Source organism: Hoplias malabaricus, chromosome Y, assembly GCF_029633855.1.
Source record: "Hoplias malabaricus isolate fHopMal1 chromosome Y, fHopMal1.hap1, whole genome shotgun sequence".
NCBI classification, from domain to species: domain Eukaryota; kingdom Metazoa; phylum Chordata; class Actinopteri; order Characiformes; family Erythrinidae; genus Hoplias; species Hoplias malabaricus.
The window spans coordinates 17,730,807-17,754,059 of record NC_089820.1 but is presented as its reverse complement, the minus strand read 5'-3'; the positions used below and the strand labels follow the sequence as shown (position 1 = coordinate 17,754,059).

Below are 23,253 nucleotides of genomic sequence, written 5' to 3'. Positions count from 1 at the left end.
GTATATATATATATATATAATTCCTGGTGAAATCTGGCTTCTAGTTATTTACTAATTCTACAGTATAATGACATCACAGCTACTGCCTCTTTGAAATGGTCGATGTTATTTTGATAGATTTCCTTTTTTATAAATGACTTTTTTAAATTTCCTTTTTTATTTTGGTTTACATTTTTATGTAAATAATGTGAAACATAATGTTTCATTTTTTCAAATTACAACTTTATAACTGCACTATAGGCATTTGCGTTTACATTGATATGCATTAATTGTTTAACCATTTACATTGGGTTTCATTCCTGGAGTGGGGCTGTGGCATTTCTCCTTTTGAAAGTATGTCAAATTAAAGTGCTAAATTCAGACTAGAAAAAAAAAACAGAAATCAGTGAAGTCAATGAGAGCAGTGAATATCCACAGGTTAGGGGGTGCAGTGAGCCGCTCAGAGCTGAAGTCAGAGACTCGAGCTGAAGTCTGGACGATCAGCGGCCGGTTCGTCTTTGACCCTCGGTCACTGAGGCAGCTTTGTTTTCAGTTTACCGCATGCGTTTTAATCGGTTCCGAGATCGACACCGGGCATCTCTCAGTATACCTCAGGGCCAGGAAGCTAAAATAAACGCACGGAATGATAACAACAATGCTAGAACTCAGCTAGTGGACTAGCAAGGCTAGGCTAGCGTAGTTGTCGTCGCTGGATTTCAAAGCCCTTTTGCCCTTTACTAGGCGGCTGAACCACGCTGAGCACGGCACTGTGTCAGTGGAAGCGAAGAGGACACATTTTTATCCCGGTCTTCGACTGAACTCTAAATATGGACCCGTTTGAAAGCGGTAAGGTGACTTGTTCGCTAACCGTCGCTAGCAAATATACTCTGCACATTTATAGCAGTCATTTAAAGTTTAATTTTCATTAAGATATAGTTGTTTTTAACGAGTTCACAGACATTATGAACAGCCAAAGTTCACACAACTCTGGTGTCGAAGTCGAAGCCAAACCAGGCTCGCTTTCTGATTTTGCATTCCACCTTAAATAGGGCACCAGTTCCGTTCTGGGAACTCCGGAGACCTTTGTTGGTTCAAATTGTTTACGGCGTGTCTCGAAATAATTAGCTCTGTTTCAAAATATAGCAACAGTCCCCTGTGTTATTAAAATATGAACTTCATAGAAACGTGGTAGCTCGTTATATCAATTTGGATTTGTAGCTCGCTAGTGGTAACTCCAGGAAATAAGTCGTGAGATGCAAACGGAAATACGGTAGATATTTAAAAAGGGGTTTTTTAAAGGTAGAAGTAAACAAGCTGCTATGTTAAAATAGTAGGTGTAAATTTAAATGCTGCACCGTTTAGGGTGGAAAAGATAAATTAAAGTAAGCTCTGTATATATCTATGTAATACATTAAATTGGGATAGCTTTTAGAGACTTTAAACACTTCTCATAACACCACTGTGAAGAATTCAAATAAGACCACTCTGAATGACAGTTTGAACTTTATATAATTGTTAAGAAAATCACATTTAACGTATTCAGTATTTACATGTTTAATATACAAAATATTGGCAGGTGGGGCTTCTCTCGTGTGTGGCTTTATAGTGTAAAATTGTTTAGATTTTATTGTTCAGTCAGATATAATCTGTAAATTTACTCAATAGATAAGATTTGGAAGTGCAGCACAGCCACACCTCTGTGATAAGGAAAGCTAGGCACTGGAATCCTTGAAACATGAGAGAAGTGTGGCTGTATGAGACTGGCTGATAATATACTAGTGATGTTTGCACAGACATTGTTTTCTGGTTTGTTTTCTATAGCACAGGGCCTCTCTCAAGCAGTAGAAAGAAGACATTTTAAAAAATAAGCCACATAATGAGCAACTTTTTTTTAGTAACTAGAGCTGTGAAATGGAAACTCATAAGAAGGACCATTAAAAGCAAAAGCAGTTTTCTTAAGAGTATGACTGTAGGTACTATACATTCTCAAAAGAGTACGTGTTCTTTGTTCGACATGCTTTTCTAGACCTTCTGAGAATTTTTTTTTTTTTTCAGTTTTTTTATAGGTGGAAATGAAAGTAGGAAGACTGTGGTTAGTTGGTACGTTTTGAAGGATGTTTGTAAGTCTGTACACAGACTTGTTCCTCTAGTTGTTCCACTAAAGTAGGCCCAGAGTTTTGATGACATGTCATTTAGAGTTTCTTATAAGATGACATTATGATGTCTCGGATTTATTCTGTGTCCACATCAAGCTGTATTAATGCTGTTAGCGCTGTTGACATCACTATATTATCTTGTTTTTGTAGACTATAATGTAGGCAGAAGCGAAAATCATGTGTCAGTCTGGGTGCAATCAGCTCACTTGTCAACAGGAAATAAAATGTCAGAGGGCTTAACTTTGACATTTTGTTTATCTCCCATCTTAATGTACAGAACGGGCCCCTCTCCCTAGGAACATGATTGAAAACAGCATGTTTGAGGAGGAGCCAGACGTGGTTGATTTGGGGAAGGAATCCCCCTCTTATCCCATTGATTCGGATGATGTGGTCTATGAGCCGCGCAGTTCCAGGCTGTTGGTGCGAGGCCTTGGGGAGAATGACATGGATGAAGAAGAAGAGGATTATGAGTCTTCAGCCAGGCTACTAGGAATGTCGTTTATGAACCGAAGCTCCAATCAGCGCAGCAGTGCTGCATCCTACACCCGCCAGCAGCCCTCAGGAACATGCTCTATGCCTTCAGCAAAGAAAACCGTGCTGGGGGTCTTGATGCTAATCTTGGTTGCTTCAATAGTTATGGTAATCTACTTCCTCCCACGTTGCACCTTTTCCAAAGATGGCTGCCACAAGGTCAACAACTCCATGGAAAATATCTATCCTGTTGCATCAAATGGAGAACTTTTCCCATGGACAATGTTGAAGCTTCCAGCCAGCGTGCGTCCAATTCATTACAATATTTCACTCCAACCCAATCTGACCACCATGACTTTCCAAGGGAGCGTGTCCATCAGAATTATGGTCCTGCAGGAAACCAAGAGGGTTGTTTTGCACAGCTCTGACATGATGATCCATGATGCTACTTTTGAGAATAAACCTGTGACGATCTTGGAGTATAAGCCATGGCAACAAATTGCCATTAAGTTCTCAGATGAACTCCAAAAGGGACAGTATGTTTTGAATATTGAATATTCAGCAAATCTCTCCAACAGCTATGATGGCTTCTATAACAGCTCTTACATTGATACATCTGGAATAAAAAGGTAGACCTGGTGCATTTGTATATATTTATATACACTGAATGAAAACTTGATTAGGAACATTGAATATACACATTGTCCATTTAATCAGCTCCACTGACCATACAGGAGCACTTTGTAGTTCTATAATTGCAGACTGTACTCCACCTGTTCTCTGCATACTTTCTTTTTCCCATTTTACACTGTCAATGACACTGACAGTGTGGTGATATTTTAGTGTGTGTTGTACAAGTGGATCAGACACAGCAGGGCTGCTAGAGATTTTCAAGCAATCAGTGTCACTGCTGGAGTAAGTGGTACTGTGGGAGTCCTGACCATTGAAGAGCAGTGTAAAATGGGAATAAGAAAGCATGCAGAGAAATGGGTGGACTACAGTATGTAATTGTAGGACTACAAAGTGCTTCTGTGGTGTGGTAAGTTGAGCTGATAAGATGAACAATAAGTATAGATGCAAGGTAGGTTTTCCTATTCCAGTGACCATTCAGTGTATATACACACACACACACACAATAAGCCATAATATTAAATCATAAAGTGAACACCTCATTTTTACATTCATTGTCCATTTTATCAACTTCACTTACTGTATTTTCTAGGTCTATATTTAGAGACTGTAGTCTGGCTGTTGCTTTGAGCAGAGCTTTTTCAGTGACCTTCAGTGATCAAGACCCACACATGAACAACAGAGAGCAGACATTATTTGGGTGGTTAATATTTCTCACCACTGAAATGAAACATATGTGATGTGTGTTGCTCTAATATAAGTGGCTCAGACACAGCTGTATATTTTAGAACTGCACAGTGCATCTTTATGCTAAGTGGAGCTAAGGTGAACTGAAATATGAGGTTTTTAAAAATTATTTTTTTGTTGATTATTACAAGTGATGCATGATATATCAGCAGCCGATATGTTATTTGTTGATATGTGGATTTTTTTAGTTATTATTGTTGGTCTGATATTGGAATTTTATCTGATATTACAACCAACATAGAGTCATTCAGCGTCGGAATTTATTACTGAAACACGCTGCTATACGATTATAAACACTCACTCAAACACTCTTTCCTTCGCTCATTGCCCTCCCTCGCTCTCAAACACACTCAGGGTTGCACTAATTAGCACCCCTCTAGAAACCATTAATACGGAACCAGCAGTGTATCTTTTATAAAAATGAACTATAAATTAACTGCAACTAATATACTTAAAAGATTAAATTAAGAAGTACAATGGACGAAGAAATGTAGGAATAAAATGTACGAATACTGAATACTGAATGTTATATAACAGCCTAATGATATAATTTGTTTTGCTTTAATCCAACGTGACTTTCCCTAATTATTACCTTTTATTTTTTTATTGACATTATTATTATTATTTTAACTTACTCAACTTGTCTGTGTGTGTGTGTGTGTGTGTGTGTGTGTGTGTGTACGTTTTCGCTTTCATTAGGGTCTTGGCTGCGACTCAGTTTGAGCCATTGGCTGCCCGCAAGGCTTTTCCTTGTTTTGATGAACCCGCCTTTAAAGCCAGTTTTCTGATTAAGATAAAAAGAGAACCTGAATATATCAGCCTATCAAACATGCCTAAGGTAATAATCCTTCAGTTTTTAAAACTTTTAGAACAATAATGCTGTTTGCTATAAAAACACAGATGACACAGCATTCATTCTACTGAGATAAAGAAGTGTTTTAGATGATGCTTAACTAGAGTTCACAAACCTTTAAAAGAATTTCCAGAATGATGTATGAATTATGGCACATGAAGATTTAAACATGTATTATTATCTAGGTCAGCAGTACAAAGTTACCCAATGGGCTTTTTGAAGACGAGTTTGAAAAAACTGTGAATATGAGCACCTATCTTGTTGCGTTTGTTGTGGCCAATTTCAGCAGTGTCAGTAGAAACGTCTCAGACACTCTGGTATGTATGGCTCCAAGTCGATCCAAATTAAATTTACTTTTTTTTAATTTGACTGTCTAATGTCTATGCTGTTTTAGATGTTGTCCTGTAAGTCAGCTGTGTTGTGTCTTTTTATAGTTTTTAAAATTTTGCTTACTTGTTCCTCAGGTCTCTGTATATGCAGTTCCAGATAAAAAAGACCAAGTTCTTTATGCTCTGGACACTGTATCTAAGTTGCTGCAATTCTACAATAGTTTCTTTGAGATCCCCTATCCTCTGCGCAAATTGGGTGAGACATGCCTCACTTTAGAGTAACTATACAAATAGGAATGATTGTTTTCTGTGTGCAGATGAGAACCCGTGATAATGTTGTTACCAATATTGAATTAGTTCAAATTTAGTTTAGTCTGCTTTTGTGACTTAGTCTGACTCCAATTTATCAATAGACTTAGTGGGCATTCCAGACTTCCTGGCAGGAGCTATGGAAAACTGGGGACTCATTACATTCCGAGAGACAACTCTACTTGTGGGCAACCATTCCTCTCCCATGGATAAGCAACTAGTGACCTCTGTCATCGCACATGAACTTGCCCATCAGGTACAAAAATACACAGTGAAATCAGGCCACAATTTCTTTCATCATCCTGATCCTTGCAGATATGCTTATGTACATTACTGTTTTATTGGTGTGTGGCTATTTTTGTTGACTTAATTGATGTGAACATTAAGATCTGTTTTATTTCAGTGGTTTGGAAACCTAGTTACGATGCGTTGGTGGAACGATCTGTGGCTGAATGAAGGATTTGCAACCTACATGCAGTACATGTCTATTAAGAAAGTGTTCCCTGAACTTGATATTGTGAGTTTGTTTTTCAGTCCATTTCTTATTATACAATTCAGTTTTGAACATTTATGATTCATTAGATTAGATCTTTAGAATTTTTTATTTCAATCAGTGGCAATATGAACTAAATGATTGCATAGTATTGCCATATGACCTATTATTTATTTATATATTAGTCTATAATTGACTAGTCCATTGCTCCATGCATTTTGTTTCATCATGCCTCATTTAAATAATGTGAATCAACCCCTTTCCAAATTAATATAATTAAGTCCAAATATGGGTACATTACATCTGCCAAATGTGCCTCACCTCCCCTGTAAAAAATCCAATCGTCTAACACTCCATTGAAGGCTTAATTTTGAATTTATCCACTTAAATCATTAAAGAAATGTCATGTTAAATGTAGATCTCAAGTCAAAAAAAACTTATTTCCAGCTGAAGTCCCCATACGAAGCCCCCAAAATGTCACTTAATTTCTGCCACAGAACGAGAGGATCATCTGTGCCCCAAGTGTCGACAGAATAATGGAGACACGCAGTGCATCGTTGTGCCCTTTTGGGCACATTTATTTAATAAGGTACTGAAATACACAATGAGATGAATTATTGTGTTTTAGGAAACACAGGAATTAAAATAGGTGTTTATATGAAATTAATCCGTGGACCGTTTGGCACTGGAGTAAATAAACAAACCCTCCTGCTTTAGAAAACACAGTATGTTTATTGGCCAAGATCCAATAAAGATAAAATGCCGTATATGGCATGTCTTAGGAATTGACAGGGTATTTTTGCTCTTCATACACGTTACTGCCGTGGTGCCGTGTAATCACCTGTGGGAAAAGCTACACTGATTATTATTGAAGCATACTGCATGAGGCACGCACCATAGTGACTGTCTGGTGTGCAGATCACTTATAAATGCTGCAATAAAATGCTTATTTGACTAAAATAGATAAAAGGCCCTGTAACGCTCGAGTGGGGTAATACGTAAATACATTTTTAACATAGTGACTAAACTAAAATTGGGACTTGAAGGTGGGGCAGTGAGGATGACATGTAATTGACATGTAAAGTGACTAAGCGAAGGAGCTTACAAGACAGAGCAGGAAGTTGGAGGCTGTTTAATACAAAATACAAGATAAACTTGTCAGGTGGGATTATGAACAATGAGCTAAGACTGTATTTATCTTCATGCTTTGGTTATATTAATACTAATCTACACCTTTATATTAACGTAAATGTATGTATTTGTTGCCTTACTTATAAGCAGCTTATACAGGTGCTTCAGTATAATACAGCAATCATAGTTTTTGTGAAATAAAAAAATATGGAATCACCTTGAGAGTGGAGCAGATGGTAACTGCAACTCAAATGCCTGAAAACTATGTAATCTGCCTGATGTAATCTATATATCTAATATCAAAATAACATGAGTTAGGATATCCTGTTTACATCTTAGCTGTGTGTATGTATGGGTTGTTACCTCCCATCGCTAATTAAGGGAGTATATTGCTGTTTCGCTCGGTATAGTCATATAAAATGTTAAAACGTAGTTTCTTCACTTTATTACTCTTCTATATTTAATTAGGTGTAGTGAAATCTTTCTCTATGGATTTTAGTAATTTGCATATGGTGTGCGTTTTGTTTCGATAAATATTTTCAACATTTGTATCAACAATAATAATAAAAGCATTAAAATTACAAATATTTGGTTGATTACATTTTTTCTGTGTCACCAAGGCCTTTATAGTCTTTTAAAGCCAGCCTTTGTCTTTTAGAATAATGTATGATTCACCCTTTTGAGAAATAATTTGGTTTTGGGGGTTGACATGGTGGAATTCACAACTTAGAAGCATTTTTCAGTTTGCAAGGTGTGGACAATATAATAATAATAATTTTATACTTTATATTCATTTGATGTTAGCTGTTTATGAAATAATGTATAAATACATCAGTAAGTACATAGTGTACAGGAAAGAGTTTGATGGCTGTCATTAGTGAATAGATTAGACCTAGCCAAAATGTTATGACTTGATCTGTGCAGTTGCAAGTTTCATTTTAAATTCATTCTTCATTTCTAGGATAATGAATTCCTGAGGGTGCGTTTTCAAGCCTTGGCTGAAGATGCATTGAATTCATCCCATTCTGTGTCTGCAGAAGTGACCACACCAGAGCAGGTGGCAGAAATGTTTGACTCAATGTCATATGAAAAGGTACTGTTTTGTTATTTTATGTTTAATTTTCCATTGTTCCTCAGCCTACTAAACATACCAATAATCTTTTCACGTCTCTTTCCCACTCAGGGTGCCTCTGTATTGCTTATGCTCAATGCAAATCTCAAAGAGGAAGTCTTCAGAAAAGGCGTGATTGATTATTTAAAGAAATTCAGTTACAGCAACACAGAAAGTGTAGATCTGTGGTGCAGCTTTTCACTGGTATGGCCTTCTCCTGTTTTGGGAATTGCTTACATAATAATTAATAACAAATAGTTAATCCTCATGAATTATATTTGACATGGGTTTTATAGATGGAACAACACATCAATGTGACCGAGATGATGAACACTTGGACTACGCAGAAAGGCTTTCCACTTGTCTCTGTGAAAAGAACAGGCATGCAAGTCTCTCTAACACAAGAACATTTTCTCCTGAATGCCAACAGTACCACGGATCACAGGTAAGCATTTTTTTTTAATTGTTAAACATGTAAATATATGTTTAACTGATCTCTGTACTACAGTACTCCTAATTCCAAAAGTGGTAACAACTTTAAAAAAAACTTGTAACTTTAACAATTTACTATATTAATGTTTTAACAATTTGCTTAAGTGTCTTAAGAATTAAGGTTTTGCATGTTATTGTCCTATTAAGAGCTTGAAACTGCCTAATGTGTTAGCCTAGAAGAGGCTTTTTTTAATTAGGCCTAACTGACTGGCTGACTGAGTTATGAGTTATGAGGCTCTGATCATAAATGGCATTAGTATGTGTCTCGGATGACCCAAAAACAAATGACTGCCAAAACACATTGTCACTCTTGGCATTTCCCTTGTGAAAGCTTGTGATCAGATTTCTCCCTTTATTTCCATTGGAGGAAGTGCATGGCAGATTTGGCACTCCCACCAGCAGCGTAAAACTGAAAGTAATACTTTAACTCCACCTGGTTTATTTGTCTGTGAAACAATAAATGCACCCCCAGAACTCACTGGTTGAAACAAAATGTTTTTAGATTATATTGTGACCAAAATGTGACATGTATGTTTCAATCTGTGAGTCAGAGCCATGCTGGCTCATCAATTAACTCTCTCTCTCTCACACACACACACACACACACAATCCTTACAGCATGAAACTTTGTGATTTATTGGACAAACCATGGCTGGGTTATTTGATGGTTGAACCCTGGCAATGATGTGGTCGATGCATGAGGTTATTAATGCTGTTGTAGACTCATCGAGACTCTCTGGCATTCACATTGCAAAAATGATGTGAGTATGGTTTAAGTGATTGAATTACCCCATTCCCACCTGTAATTTGTACTGGCTTGTGATCAGATCACCCAGGACAAGTGTTAATTGCAGGTATGAAAGGGTCCAGTGTGCGGGAAGATCATTGTCAGGGAGGCGTAGGGGCGTAACAGCCTGCCTGCAGCTTCGCTGCTCCACAACCCTCTCACTTTACAAGACTTTCTCTGTGGCAGACACCTACACTGAACAAAACGCATGTTGCATAATTTATTAAGTCTTCAGAATGGTTGAATCAAAAATGTCTGTGGCATTTTTGCAGTATATAGGTTGGTACTATGTAAAGTAATTCTACTAAATGTGTTTGCAGAGTTGAAATGGTTAAAAAGGCAGTAAAACAATGTGTTTTCTTGAATATTTATTTAATGAATTAAAGTATAAAGAATAGAGTTCCAATGTTTTGGCTGAGGGTCATGAAAGTATTTGGTAAACATTTAAAAATCATTTAAATTTGATTATTGTATCACACTAAAAACACTTGGGACAGGGCCAGAATAAAATTGAATATTTTTATAGAAAATTAAGATTACACAGTTTTCTAAGAATGGTTTAAAATCAACTTGCAAACCTCTTAAGTCTACCTAAACTATTAAAAGTGTGATTAAAAGGAAATTAAAAGTAATACAGTGGAAAAATGTGCCTGTGTCCCAGTATTTTGGAGTTTGTTGCAGGCATCAAAGTCTAAACTTCTTTATATATACACAAAATAATGTAATATCAATCATGGTGGTTGGCGGTCTTATTAGTAAATTAATCAAATTAAATTAGTTAATTAATTAATTTAAAAAAATCTAAATAAAATATTAAAATATGTTCCTAAATTTTGACCAAAGACATTCAAATATTTGCTACAACAGCACTGTGTACATAGGGGTATTCAGGAGGTCCTCGGGTTACGTCAGTCCCGAGTTACGATGTCTCGTGGTTACGACACATCTCCCGTTTACTGTATAAAGCCTTGTTTCGACTTAAGTGGTTTTGCGTCGTAAACATCGTAACGCAAACTTCGCGTTTGGTGTGCGCGGTGGAAGAATACGCGGTTACACGGCTCAGGACCAAGGAGGATTGGTCAAGTGCTTACAGTATGTTATTTACGTACAGTATGTTCTGACTTACACCGAAAATCGGTTTACGACACGACGTAGGAACGGATCAACGTCGTAAATCAAGGACCCCCTGTACGTTTTTCATTATTTATCTTTTATAATAAGAATTTTCTTTTCTAAGATATGTGATCATAGACTAAAAACCTTAATGATGGTAATAGAGGGTCAAACGAGTTCTTTTTTTTTTTTGTCTCTACCATGGTCATGAGAAATCAAAATCTAAAAACTGTTGGTCAAAGTCAACTGAGGTAAACATGACTTTGTTCTCCTTACAGCAACCTATGGCACATCCCCCTCACATATGTTAATGACACCTGTAGCAAGTTGGACTCTTGTGTGCAGTTGCTTCTTTTCAAGACTAAAACGGGTAAATTGATTTTATTCTTGTGAGATGTTGTATACAGTTTTGGTGTATCTGCTTTGTTACAGTAGCATCATCAAGCTGGGAAGCTAAATGAAATATTCCAGGCCTGAAATTGACTCTAGAGAACTGCAGCTAATCAGTTTATAGGTTTCTTTACCTCCTTTCTAATGTTCTCTTTTTCAGCCACTCTTAACCTTACAGACAATGTGAAATGGCTGAAGTTTAACTACAAGAATAATGGCTTCTACATAGTTGACTATGGAGTAGATGGCTGGGCGGCATTGATTGAAGCCTTAAACAATGATGTGAATGTTCTTCCTCAGATGGACCGTGCGTCTCTCATCAACAATGTGTTTGCTCTGTCACGGTAGGTTAGGTTTAGTTTTCTTTAGGTGTCATCTTTTAAATGTCTGAGTTTTGGAAATAAAATAACAAATGTGATTATGTAGGTTGGGAAAGGTGTCCTTCAGACAGATCTTAAATCTGTTGGTGTACTTGAAGAATGAAACTGAGGCAGCTCCACTGACTGAAGCTCTGACTCAGCTCAACCATATTTTGAGACTGCTGGACAAAAGATCTGATTTGAATTTGATGTCCAGGATGACGGTTTGTTTGTTTGTCTGTCTTCATACTCTCACTAAAAATGTATTTTGTATGAATGTTTCTTTCAACTGACTGTCTGCAAAATATTGATAAATCTAACCTTCCTTGAGTACTTTTGCTATGTATGTCCAACTGTCTACTCAGGTAATCTGCAGGTGTCTGAGACTTGTGCTAACATGCTAACAGTAAAGCAGTGTGGTTAAATAAGAACAGAAAGAATTATCCCTACATTTTTGCAGACACGAGGAATTGAAGTAAACCTAAAAATATTTTGTAAAGCAAGTAAAACAGACACCTAAATATGTTAAAACTTTAACATGTCAGACACTGACAACAAACATACATTTAAAATCAGTGCAACAAATCATTAACTGCATTTTAATTAATTAATTAGTTTAAAGCAAAAAACTCAAGTGCTGGGACAAAATTGATAGACTTTTTAAAGAGGTCTGGAGAACCAACACTTGTTAGATCAGCTGACAGTAAAGTTCATTTTAACACAATTATATAACATTATAATTACACATCATATGAAAATTGTTGATAGTAAGTACAGTAACCTAGATAATATTTAGATAACTTAACAGTTATCACCTAGCCTAGTTTAATCCAAAATATTTACAGCATTGGACATAAAAACAGCACCACCCTCCAGCTGGTGTCTGAATTAAAATTTCCCCAGTAACACAGTAGTTTTTGTCTTATCCTAATAATTGTGACTTATTTACTGCCAGTGTAATTATTTTTTCAACAGGTGTTTTTGTTAGAAGTTTTCTCAGAGAAACTTTAAGCAGGATGTAGTAATTATGGTTGTTTGGGGGGAATGTCAATCTTGATTTTGCTAACTGTCTGATTGAAAGGAATGAGGCATTTTTCCTTACCAGAATTTTTCATTTCTATTTTCTTCTCCACAGTCATATATCTTTACTATTTTTGGTAAATTAATGGACAGCCAATCATGGGGAGAGGAGACATCAGTGTCAAAGCAAACGCTTAGATCAGCCCTGCTTGAGACAGCCTGCAACCTGGACAGGCCTAATTGCATAGAGCAGGCAAAAACTCTCTATGATCAGTGGAAAGCTTCAAACAAAACTAAAACGTAAGTTTAAGGAGTTTTTCCTCCCATTTCACTGATATTTTTTATTTTTATGTCCAGTTTGCCTCCTGTGCATACACATCATACTCCTCTGTCAGCCAGTGGAACTAGAACAAACAATTTCACTTTTTTTGTGGTGTTGATGGCATGATTTAGAAGTTGCGGGCTTTATATGCCCTTTTTTAAAATGAATGAACACTTGTTCTTAAAATCACACTTTCTTATTTGTGAATTATTTTTGCGCTGAGTACAGGGACTTGTCACAGCCGTCAATTTGGACACCTACATTTAGGTGAGAGCACAAATACAAGTTTAAACAAAGCAGCAGAAACACAAGTGCAGAGCAAAGAAAGCACTGAGTAAATATGGCAAAAACGAGAGAAAGGAAGGAAAAACAAGCTATAATTCTTAAAATCCAAAATGGCGTTGCCTTCCTTCTCACTTCTAGGCTCTCATGATGAACTGAGCTGTGGTTTATTTTTTAATTAAAGGAACAGGCACTGTTTCATTCTGAACAGGACTTTTTAGATGGGAGAATGGTCCTGTGTTGTTTGAACTTTGTGTTACATTTAATGAAGCATGTCAAAAAAAAAAAGTATTTCTAATATTTTATCACAACGGGTAATGTACCTTATGAATCCGTACAGAATTATCAGTTTTTTTATTTAAATATATTGAGAATCCCAGGTAGAAAGACGTGTTGAGCAGTTTTGCTTTTTTCAGTATTCCTGGAGACCTGCTGAGAGCCGTTCTGTCTGTGGCAGCCCAAAATAAAGAATTTTGGCCAGAGTTATTTGAAAATTACCAACGCTCCATCTTTGACTCTGAGAAACGCAAGACACTGGAAGCATTGGCTAGTACACAGGATGTGCACACTATTATGTGGTAAGGATTCTGTCTAAATTACCAGCCTCTAATTCAGATGGATACAGAGACTTCTTGGACAGTTCATGTATCAAAAAATATATATCTTTCGTCCCATTAAGGATCCTACAAGCTACTCTTTCTGGAAGTGATGTTCAGACTCCTGAACTTCCTCTTGTGATTAGGACAGTGTGCAGACAATTTGCAGGCTACCTGCATGCCTGGGATTTTGTGAAAGAGAACTGGGACAAAATTGTTGAAAAGTAAGTGGTTGCTTTATGTTGCTCAAAAGGCACAACCTCTAATACTGACAGCAAGCATTTAAAATGGGAACCACAATACAGATTCAAACCAGTGGAGACACCACCCCGCCCCCATTATTTATCCCAATATTTATGAGGGAACTTAATAGAGAAGAAAAGCAAAATTAGTCAGTTTACACAGAAAAGGGTACATCATTTCACTAGAGAAAGAATGCAAACACATTTATCACATGCAACTATGTACATGTAACTATTTTTAAGTATTTACAACTATGTACATGTAACTATTTTTTATTATACTATTTTAGTATAATAACAAAAATATGTCTTTTTTTTCTTTAATATATATAAAGATTTCCCATTGGTAGTTTTGCCTTGCAAAACATCATCATGTCAACAACCAGTCAGTTTTCCTCAAAGATGCATCTTGAAGAGGTGAGTTCTTAATTTTACACTTTTCCCCTTAATTAAATATAGCAGGTTTCCCATTGAAGCTACGAGGCTGATACAGCTAAAATATAGTCTAGCTTTTGACCACCAGTTAGCCGTGTAAAAACTTTACAGCAAACTCATCAGACAGTAACTTCAGTTTGGTTCCGGACACTGTATGAAATATCACTGTATATAAAAATAAACAAAAAATGTCACATGGCCAACACAGTGTCAAACGTGAAGCACCAAAATCAGCAGCAACTAACTTCTCTTGAATGATCATCTAAAGGAAGTTGCATATTTATCACAAAATCACTTCAGAACACCATGCTTTAATCTTCTAGGTTGAGAATTTCTTTAGCTCGCTGAAGGACAGAGGTTTTCAAATGAGGACCTTTCAGGAAGCCACAGAGACCATCAAGCTGAACATGCAATGGATGGACAAGAACCTGGCCACACTCCGGACGTGGCTGTAGACTTTGGGGCCTGCAGCTGCTTCCCTGATGCACATGCCCTACCCCCAACTTATTCAGGAGATCTGGCCGAGCACTTGTGAGTGACATTGCCGTAACACACAGCCAGAGCTACATGTGTGCAGAGATGGGCCATGGACATGAAAGAATCAGGGCTTCATTTGTTGTTCATATAATTATTTATGTCCTTGATTTCATTTTGTTTTATTTTTTCTGAGGACTAAACTGACTAGCTGGCTAGATTCTAGATTGTCCCTTGAAACCAAACTTTATAAAGTAGGTCATTGTCACTGTGGTTCAGTATATGCCACGTAGATGTCAGCATCATGTTGTTTATGAAATTCCAGTCTTGTGGGTAAAAACATAGGCATCGCACATGCCTGTTTTAACCTTCAAGCACTGCTTGGAATCTTGCTGCTCTTGCAGTGATGGGCCCCTCTCTGTTCATGTGTGGCTTTAGCTATAAATCTGTTTGCACTATTAGGAGTTCCAGCTTGCTCAGGTCTACTGTGAATGGTTTATGAATGATTGTGTTTGAACTCATTTGCTTCCCACTGCTGTCAGTGGCTACAAACCAAACCTCTCAGCAGAATCTCTTCAAAATGCCTTTCGCATATGTTGCCAAAAATGTAATTTAGGGAAAAGGGAGTTTGATTTCTCAAATCCTGTGATGACTGAAGTATGACAATAGACCTCCTTGTTGTATTGACAGGAGATATGCACCTGTGGTGCTAAGATAATGTATCTGTCTGAATATGTGCAGACAATCAGCACCTGCAAGCCTCTCATTTGTGAGTTGCTTTTCTTTCCCTTAAGTAAAATTTGAAAAATGCATATTCATCTGGAATCTGCAATGCCCGTAGCCGGTACTGTGTAAATATTCTTGCCTTAGCAGTTTTTCTTCCTCATTCTTTACTTTCTTTTTAAATTTATATCTGTTTTATAGTTTGTGTGTGTCACACACTGATCACCCATAACATTATGAACATCTTTGTTTCTATGCTCACTGTCCATTCTCTCAGTTCCACTTGCTTTGTAGTTCTACAATTACAAAGAGTATCCCGTCTGTTGCTCTGCATACTCTTGACAGTGAGTTGACATTGTATTTAAAATCTCCACCAACATGCCAACAGTGTGAAAATCTCACCGCATCTAAGCGAATGATCCTCCACCCACGTCATACCTGCTTTATGATGGACTTGAACATTGACAAACAGGATGAAAGTGGGCAATCAGTGTATGCAGAGCAAAAGATGAATAACTGTCTATAATTGTTCAAATACAGAGTGCTCCTGTATGGGCAGTGGAGCTCAGAGAATGGACACTGAGTGTAAAAACGAGGTGGTAATAAAGTTAATGTTGTATATACAAATCCTATAAATAATATATGTTGTGTGTTTTATATTTTTGGATGAACTTGCACATAGAGAAGCTTTTATTTGCCTTGATAAAGCTGTTAACCATAGGAATTAAATGTAGGTTTTCAATTTTGTGTTGCTATGCATTTCGTGGAAGAATCTGAGATTGATGTTCTATAATATTAACTTTAAATGCATCAGGAAAAATACTGAAGATTTTATAGATTGGACTTCAGAATTATTGGCACATGTGCGGGGAACTAGACCAGAGGATTTTACTGATGATATTTGTTGCAGCTATAAGTAGTGTTGTTAATAATGTTGGGAAGCTGAACAAAACAATACCTTCCAGAAGATCCAGATAGACACAACATAGGCCATTGTTTGTTTCTTCATAAATCAGTCTTAAAACAACACCAACACAAAACAGCAGATTTAATTTAAAAGAAAATATTTATTGCTGTCTTTGTTATATATAAAAGCTTTGAATGTACCATTGGAAAAACAGTTTTAAAATTGCAAACATGGTCTTATGAGGAGAAATGCATGCTTACCTTAGTATTCAAAGTAGTAGTAATTATACTTCCTGGCCGCTTCATGTTTGCAAATGGGTACCAATAATTCTGAAGTCAGTTGAAGTTTAAAAACCGAAGCAGAACTGGCAGAAATTATCAAAGATAATTTTTATAATCTTTGTTATAGCTGAACATACTGGCTTCTTCAAAAAGACCCGAACCAATTACATTTTTTTGATTAATGTTATATTTATTTTTCCACATCAAGGAAAAAAATTTGGAATATGTTGCTCCTTCTTAGGCCTGAATTGTTTGACGCATGGACTTTGCTAATGAACAGTAAAAACTGTTCAAACTGTTTCCAGCTATCTTGAATTGTTAGTGGTTCAGCAATGGAAAATGTTTTAACTTGAAGCAGTTTTGATAATCTTTTCTGTTGTTTCAGTTTACAGCTCTCTTGTTGGGGCCATCTTTTCTTTCAGTCAGCCAAGTCAAACAGTTTCAATCTCTAAGCACTTCCTTTAACTGCAGACATTTCTTTCCATATATTTTTCCTCTGTTCTTAAAATATAAACCCAGTAATTTAATAAATGATTTGAAGTGTTTGAAGAAACCAGAAGGTTCAGCTAATGAACAAAAAGTTTGTCATACCTGTGATTTGTTTGTTTGCTATAAATTAAAAATACAGTGGATATAAAAAGTGTACCCACCCCTGTTAAAATGCCAGGTTTAGTGATATAAAAAAATTAGAGCAAGCAAATATTTTCAGAAGTTCTTCCACCTTTAATGAGACCTGTAACCTGTACATCTCAATTAAAAAACAAACTGAAATCTTTAGGGGAAAGAAGTAAATGTGCACACCCTCTTATACCTGGGGGAGTGGCTGTGTTCAGAATGAACCAATCACATTCAAACTCATGTTAAATAGGAATCAGTAGATACCTCCCATCATTTAAAGTGCCTCTGATTAACCCCAAATAAGTTCAGTTGTTCTAGTAGGGTTTTCCTGACATTTTCTTAGATGCGTCTTACTGAAAAACCCATGATCCGCAGAGAGCTCTCAAAGCATTAGAGACATTTCACTGTCAAAAGGCATCAGTCTGGAGACGGGAACAAAAGAATTTCCAAGGCATTTGATTTACCATGGATCACAGTGAATACAGTCATTATCAAGTGGAGAAAATATAAGACAACAGTGACATTGCAAAGAACAGGATGAAAAGACGAGAAGAAAATTAGTCAGGGATGCTGCCAAGAGGCCTACAGCAACATTAAAGGAGCTGTAGGAATTTCTGGCACATACTGGCTGTGTACTACATGTGACAACATTATCCCGTATTCTTCATATGTCTGGATGATGGGGTAGGGCAGCAAGACAGAAGCCTCTTCTTACGAAGAAAAACATCCAAGCCCAGCAAAATTTAGCAAAAACGCATTTGAACTCTCCTAAAAGTATGTGGGAAAATGTGTTATGGTCTGATGAAACCAAGGTTGAACATAATTCCAAAAGGTATGTTTGGTGCAAAAAAACACTGCACATCACCAAAAGAACACCATACCCACAGTAAAGCATGGTGGTGGCAGCATATTGCTGTGGGGCTGTTTTTCTTCAGCTGGTACTGGGGCCTTAGTCAAGGTGGAGGGAATTATGACCAGTTCCAGATACCAGTCAATGTTGGCACAAAGCCTTCTGGTTTCTGCTAGAAAGCTGAAGAGGAACTTCATCTTTCAGCAAGACAACGACCCAAAGCATACGTCCAAATCAACCAAAGAATGGCTTCACCAGAAGAAGATTAAAGTGTTGGAAGAGCCCAGAGCCAGAGCCCAGATCTCAATCCGCTTGAAAATCTGTGGGGTGATATGAAGAGGGCTGTACACAGGAGATGCCCCCACAATCTGACTCTTTTTGCAAAGAGTAGGCAAATATTGCTAAGTCAAGATGTGCCATGCTGATGGGCTCCTACCCAAAAAGACTGAGTGCTGTAATAACATGAAAAGGTACACACTCTTATGCAGCCAAATTATTTTAGTGTTTTAATTTTTACTTCTTCCCCCTAAAGATTTCAGTTTGTTTTTTAATTGAGATGTACAGGTTATAGGTCTCATTAAAGGTTTTTTTTTTTTTAACATCACTAAACCTGGCATTTTAACAGGGGTGCGTACACTTTTTATAACCACTGTAGCTGAGTGAACAACATCTATATAATTAAAAAGATTTCTGCCAGGTGTAGTTGTCCTTAGTGTTAGAATCTGGGCTACTGTAGGAGAATATTGACAATGCAAATGGTACTGTAATGAGAGAGGTCATTTTGAATAGTTCAGCATCTTCATACCTGTGCAATGCCATAATGGTACTTTGTGTTGTCAGGCACGTTATAACAATCTGCCTACACAATAAAAACAAAGACCTGAAACTGCACTTAAATTGTGCTTTTCCCAGGTTGCAGTTACAGGTTTTACTGAATGTATAGTTTTAATGTTGTGGCCATCAGTGGCAGGCTTTATTATTGTTACACTGTTGGTAGTACTGATGTACCCCAAGATCCAATGCAACAATGTTTTATTTTTTTTTTTTTCCTTCTTGAAATGAAATCTGACTTTGTGTGATTATTGGATTTATAACCAATATCACTTGCTAAATAATGAAAGTCATTTATTAAATACGTACAGAGGAAATTCAGGAAGAATTTAATTTCTGAAGCACCTTGGTAAATGGATTTTTCATCAAAAGCACACAGAGCTTGTATCTTTGATTTCTGTATGTTCCTCTGCTTGTCCTTAGAAATACAAGAATGTCTGCAGCAAATTAAGTTTTATCACTGTGTTGTTAGTATTGGTGCACCCCTAATTCCAGTACAAATGAAACAAAGGTGTCTGAATTTAGATAAATATTTATGTACAATACTTTTTGTTGTATTTCATTTATTTTTAAAATAAACTTATTTCAGGCTTTAGACACTGAGAATATCAGCATGATCCATTTGGGGTGTTTCTCTTAAAGTTTGTCTTTTTTATTTTTTATTTTTCTCTGTGAAAATGTCAGGTAAGGCACAGAACAAGGACGAAGAGATGAATTTAGCTTCTTAGTAGCTTCTTGTTCAAATATTCCTTTCCACCTTAAAAAAAAAAAAAAAAAAAGTGAGAATGTACAAGTCTTTATTCCAAAAGAGTTGATACTGTAATGCTGATAAAGAAAAAACAGTGATTTGTAAACTTAATATGACCTATATTCAGTTAAAAACAGTACAATACACCTATTAGTCACAACATTTAAACCTTTCCCGATATTCTGTAGGTATGCTACCAAAACCGCCAAAAATCAATTTAGGCGTGGACTTCGCAAGATTTCTGAAAGTGTCCTGTGGAATCTGGCAGCAGGTTGTTTACCGCAATTACTTTAGCTTCTGTAAGTTGTAAGGTTGGGCTTATACGGGCGTTGTTTTTGTACGTTAGAGGCTTCTTCGATGGACCACCCTAATGACAGGATTTGACTCCACAATATTTTAGTCTTTGATAGTTACTATGTCAAATTGAAGTAGATGTGTGCCCTTTTTTGTTGGGAGGCAACATTCACGCTTGACACAGACCAATCATAATTTGCGTTCTTGCGTGAGTTCATAGGTCATTCAGGAGGTTGGTTGAGAAAGAGTCATTCATGGCCACAGGTGTGTTTTCTGTTAGTAGAAACATAAGAGGAAAAATTGAAATGGGGTCAGTGTACAGTAGGGACTCTCTGTCCTTCAAAGAGAAGTTGAGAAAACGTAACAGGTTACAAACATTGCATAAATGTATCTAGGTCCAGATTCACTGCATGTACAAGAGAATGTCTCTTGTTGGGGAGAACTTTTTCGTTTTAACTTAACTGTTGTTCCACCTCACAGGTGCAGATTCCTTTGCTCCATGTTTACGTGTGTGTGTGCCAGAGTGCGCTCTGGCCTGCTGTGCTACTAGACTTGGGCAGGATGCCGTCTGGCCTCCCAGACAACTCACTCCTGTCTTTTGTCACACTACATGTCCCATTCCTAATTACAAACACCCATGTTCATAATCAGTTTTGATGGTGGAATGTTGTCGGATGTGACAAATTTAGGCTAAATTCATGTATTCTGATCCTTACATAAAATACTTTATTCATATATAACGTGAGGTCTGTTTCCAATGATCCCTTTAGTGTTACTTTTTATAATGTATTCCGTTAAAGAATACAAAATACATGAACTAAAATTGCTCTCTGTATTCTGAATAAATTTCAATCACACCCTGAAACTTAATAATATTTTGTTGTGTTCTACTGTAGCAAATAGTTGAATGTATACAAGCTTTCCTGAATGTTCCCAGCATTCTCTGTGAAAGTAGTAAAGACTACAAGTATGTCACCACAAAATATCTTAAGTGATTTGTCTGGTAAAGTATGAAAGAAAGAAAAAGACCCAGTATTCCCATGACTAATTCCAAAGCTATTAAAAGCTTTATTTATATATTCAAATACCAATAGATTTTAAGAGAAGAATATACTTTGATAGTTTTCCTGTTGTTTCCTTTATGTGCTTTGAATGATGTTTTTAATTTGTGAAGTAAGTGGCTTCAAAAAGTTTCCGTTTAAGATGCTTCTATCTAAAAGCAGAGTTATAAGTTCAGTGTTTCAGGATTGACTTGCTGCTCTCTCTGTGCTACGTCCTTGTTTTAAATCGATGTTTCTTCTGTTGCCGTCAGCAGGGATTTCTCCTGCATTTCGAATCTGTAATTCTCTTTTCTGCCAGCGGGTGTCGCAAATATCCCCTCGTTCTATTCCTCGTTTTTTCAATCCCGCCATAATGTAATCCGTTAATTTTACAAATGTAACTGTATTCTGAACACTGTCTTTGTAACTGTAATGGAATACAGTTACTTATATTGTGAATTCTAAATACATAAAGCTTACATGTATTCCGTTGCTCGCCAATTGCCCCTTCACTGTTCACTATTCCCTACTCACTATAAAGTGCATACTGGAAAGGCCCCACAAGACCTGCCATTTTGGATATACTCTGACCCAGTCAAGGTCGCTCAGATACACGCCCATTTTACTGCTTTAGCAAATCAATGTCAGTGTTTAGGCTGATTTGTGAATACAGGTTATAAATAATTCATATTGGGAATGCAGTGACGAGTGGTGTTTATGGACAAGTTTTGTTGAGGCATTCCTGAGGTAATGTGATAATCTTCATCACAGAAACAGGCTCTTTCTTTTAATGCGTTGGCACTCAAGTTACCAAACGTCATGGTAACTGTCTTGTACATGTCACAGTGTTACAAGTCTTAAATTTCCCATTTTTAAACCTTTACAGGGTTCGATTTTAGAATGAGCCTATGTTTACAAAATAACCATCAAGTTATGTTTAAATACAGGTCAAAGGGTATTTACAGATCACTGTTTTTATTATTATTATTATTATTTATTCATTTTTTTTTTTTTTGCCTTTCACCTTTTGTCCCAATATTTAGTTTCTGCAACCATCAAAGATGAAGTGTATAATCAGTTTAAGATGCTGGCAAATTGAAAGCTAATTTCAGTCTTGTAAACTAATGTGTGTGCTTACCATTGGCTCTTCAGCTCCTGTTCCAGTGATAAGCTCTTCAGCCCTTTCAGATGTTTATGTACAGCACCGAATGAATGTGTATTGTTTATCCAGTTTCCCTGTCACTTAATGTTCAGGTACAAATATAATATTACATTTGTTCACTTTTTTAACTTCTAATATTGATACAATTCATGGAAAACTTTAGTCTGTCATCTGTTTCAAAATATTCAGAAGCCTGTTTTCATGCAGTGCTTCATATTCCCTCTCCCTCTCTGTATTTCTCTCATATTTTCACATTTCTCACACGCTTTCACTGTTACTTCCCTTTTATTTTGTGCAAAAGCTTTACACTGGACGTCACTCATAACATTCAGAGGTTATTAGTCTAGAAATGAATCTGTAAAACTGTCTCTTTGACAAGAAAATGAACAAATAAATTGCCTTTATAATATGTCTCGTTTTCTGCGTTATTCTTTTGTAATCTCTTGTCATTCCCACTAGATGGCACTGTTCTTTTTATTTAACAGCCTGACCTGACCTATTTTAAATCAACAGAACAACCCAGGTATTTGAGTACTAGTGTTTAAGGATAATCCGTGTTTACACTTTACCTCTCTGAAGTCCCCGTGGATAACTTCTAACAACCAAATATTATGAAAAATACAGTTTATCAAATTTTAACCTATGTTTAAAAACACTAACAGTAGTTGCTAGTGCAATGTCTCAGTCATCTGTACACAAGTGTTTTTATGTAAAATGTATTTGAATTTTAAAATATTAGCGTATGAGGCTGGCATAGCCCACATGTGTCACTGCTTGTAAGTTTTGGCACCAAAAATCAAACACTCCTTAAACTGCATATGAGAAAAGCAAAGCTCAATGACATAATTAACCACTGAGCAATATTCATTCATTCATTATCTGTAACCGCTTATCCAGTTCAGAGTTGCAGTGGGTCCATAGCCTACCTGGAATCATTGGGCGCAAGGCAGGAATACACCCTGGAGGGGGCGCCAGTCACATTCTCACACACACACACACACACACACATACGGACACTTTTGAGTCGCCAATCCACCTACCAACGTGTGGTTTTTTTTGTTTTTTTTTTTGTTTTTTT

General features: G+C 36.7%; 1 protein-coding gene across 1 annotated transcript; it reads left to right on the top strand.

Annotated features, from left to right (window-relative positions):
• Positions 1-460: 460 nt before the first annotated feature.
• Positions 461-22,570, top strand: LOC136677986 (leucyl-cystinyl aminopeptidase-like). The gene is made up of 18 exons (XM_066655723.1): positions 461-825; positions 2,413-3,235; positions 4,683-4,821; positions 5,022-5,153; positions 5,301-5,421; positions 5,579-5,730; positions 5,878-5,991; positions 8,060-8,191; positions 8,282-8,413; positions 8,506-8,654; positions 10,880-10,971; positions 11,152-11,335; positions 11,418-11,574; positions 12,486-12,670; positions 13,391-13,552; positions 13,654-13,794; positions 14,148-14,229; positions 14,571-22,570. Exons 1-18 carry the CDS (start codon positions 807-809, stop codon positions 14,700-14,702), a joined length of 3,048 nt encoding a protein of 1,015 aa, XP_066511820.1. The 5' UTR covers positions 461-806; the 3' UTR covers positions 14,703-22,570.
• The last annotated feature ends 683 nt before the right edge of the window (positions 22,571-23,253 follow it).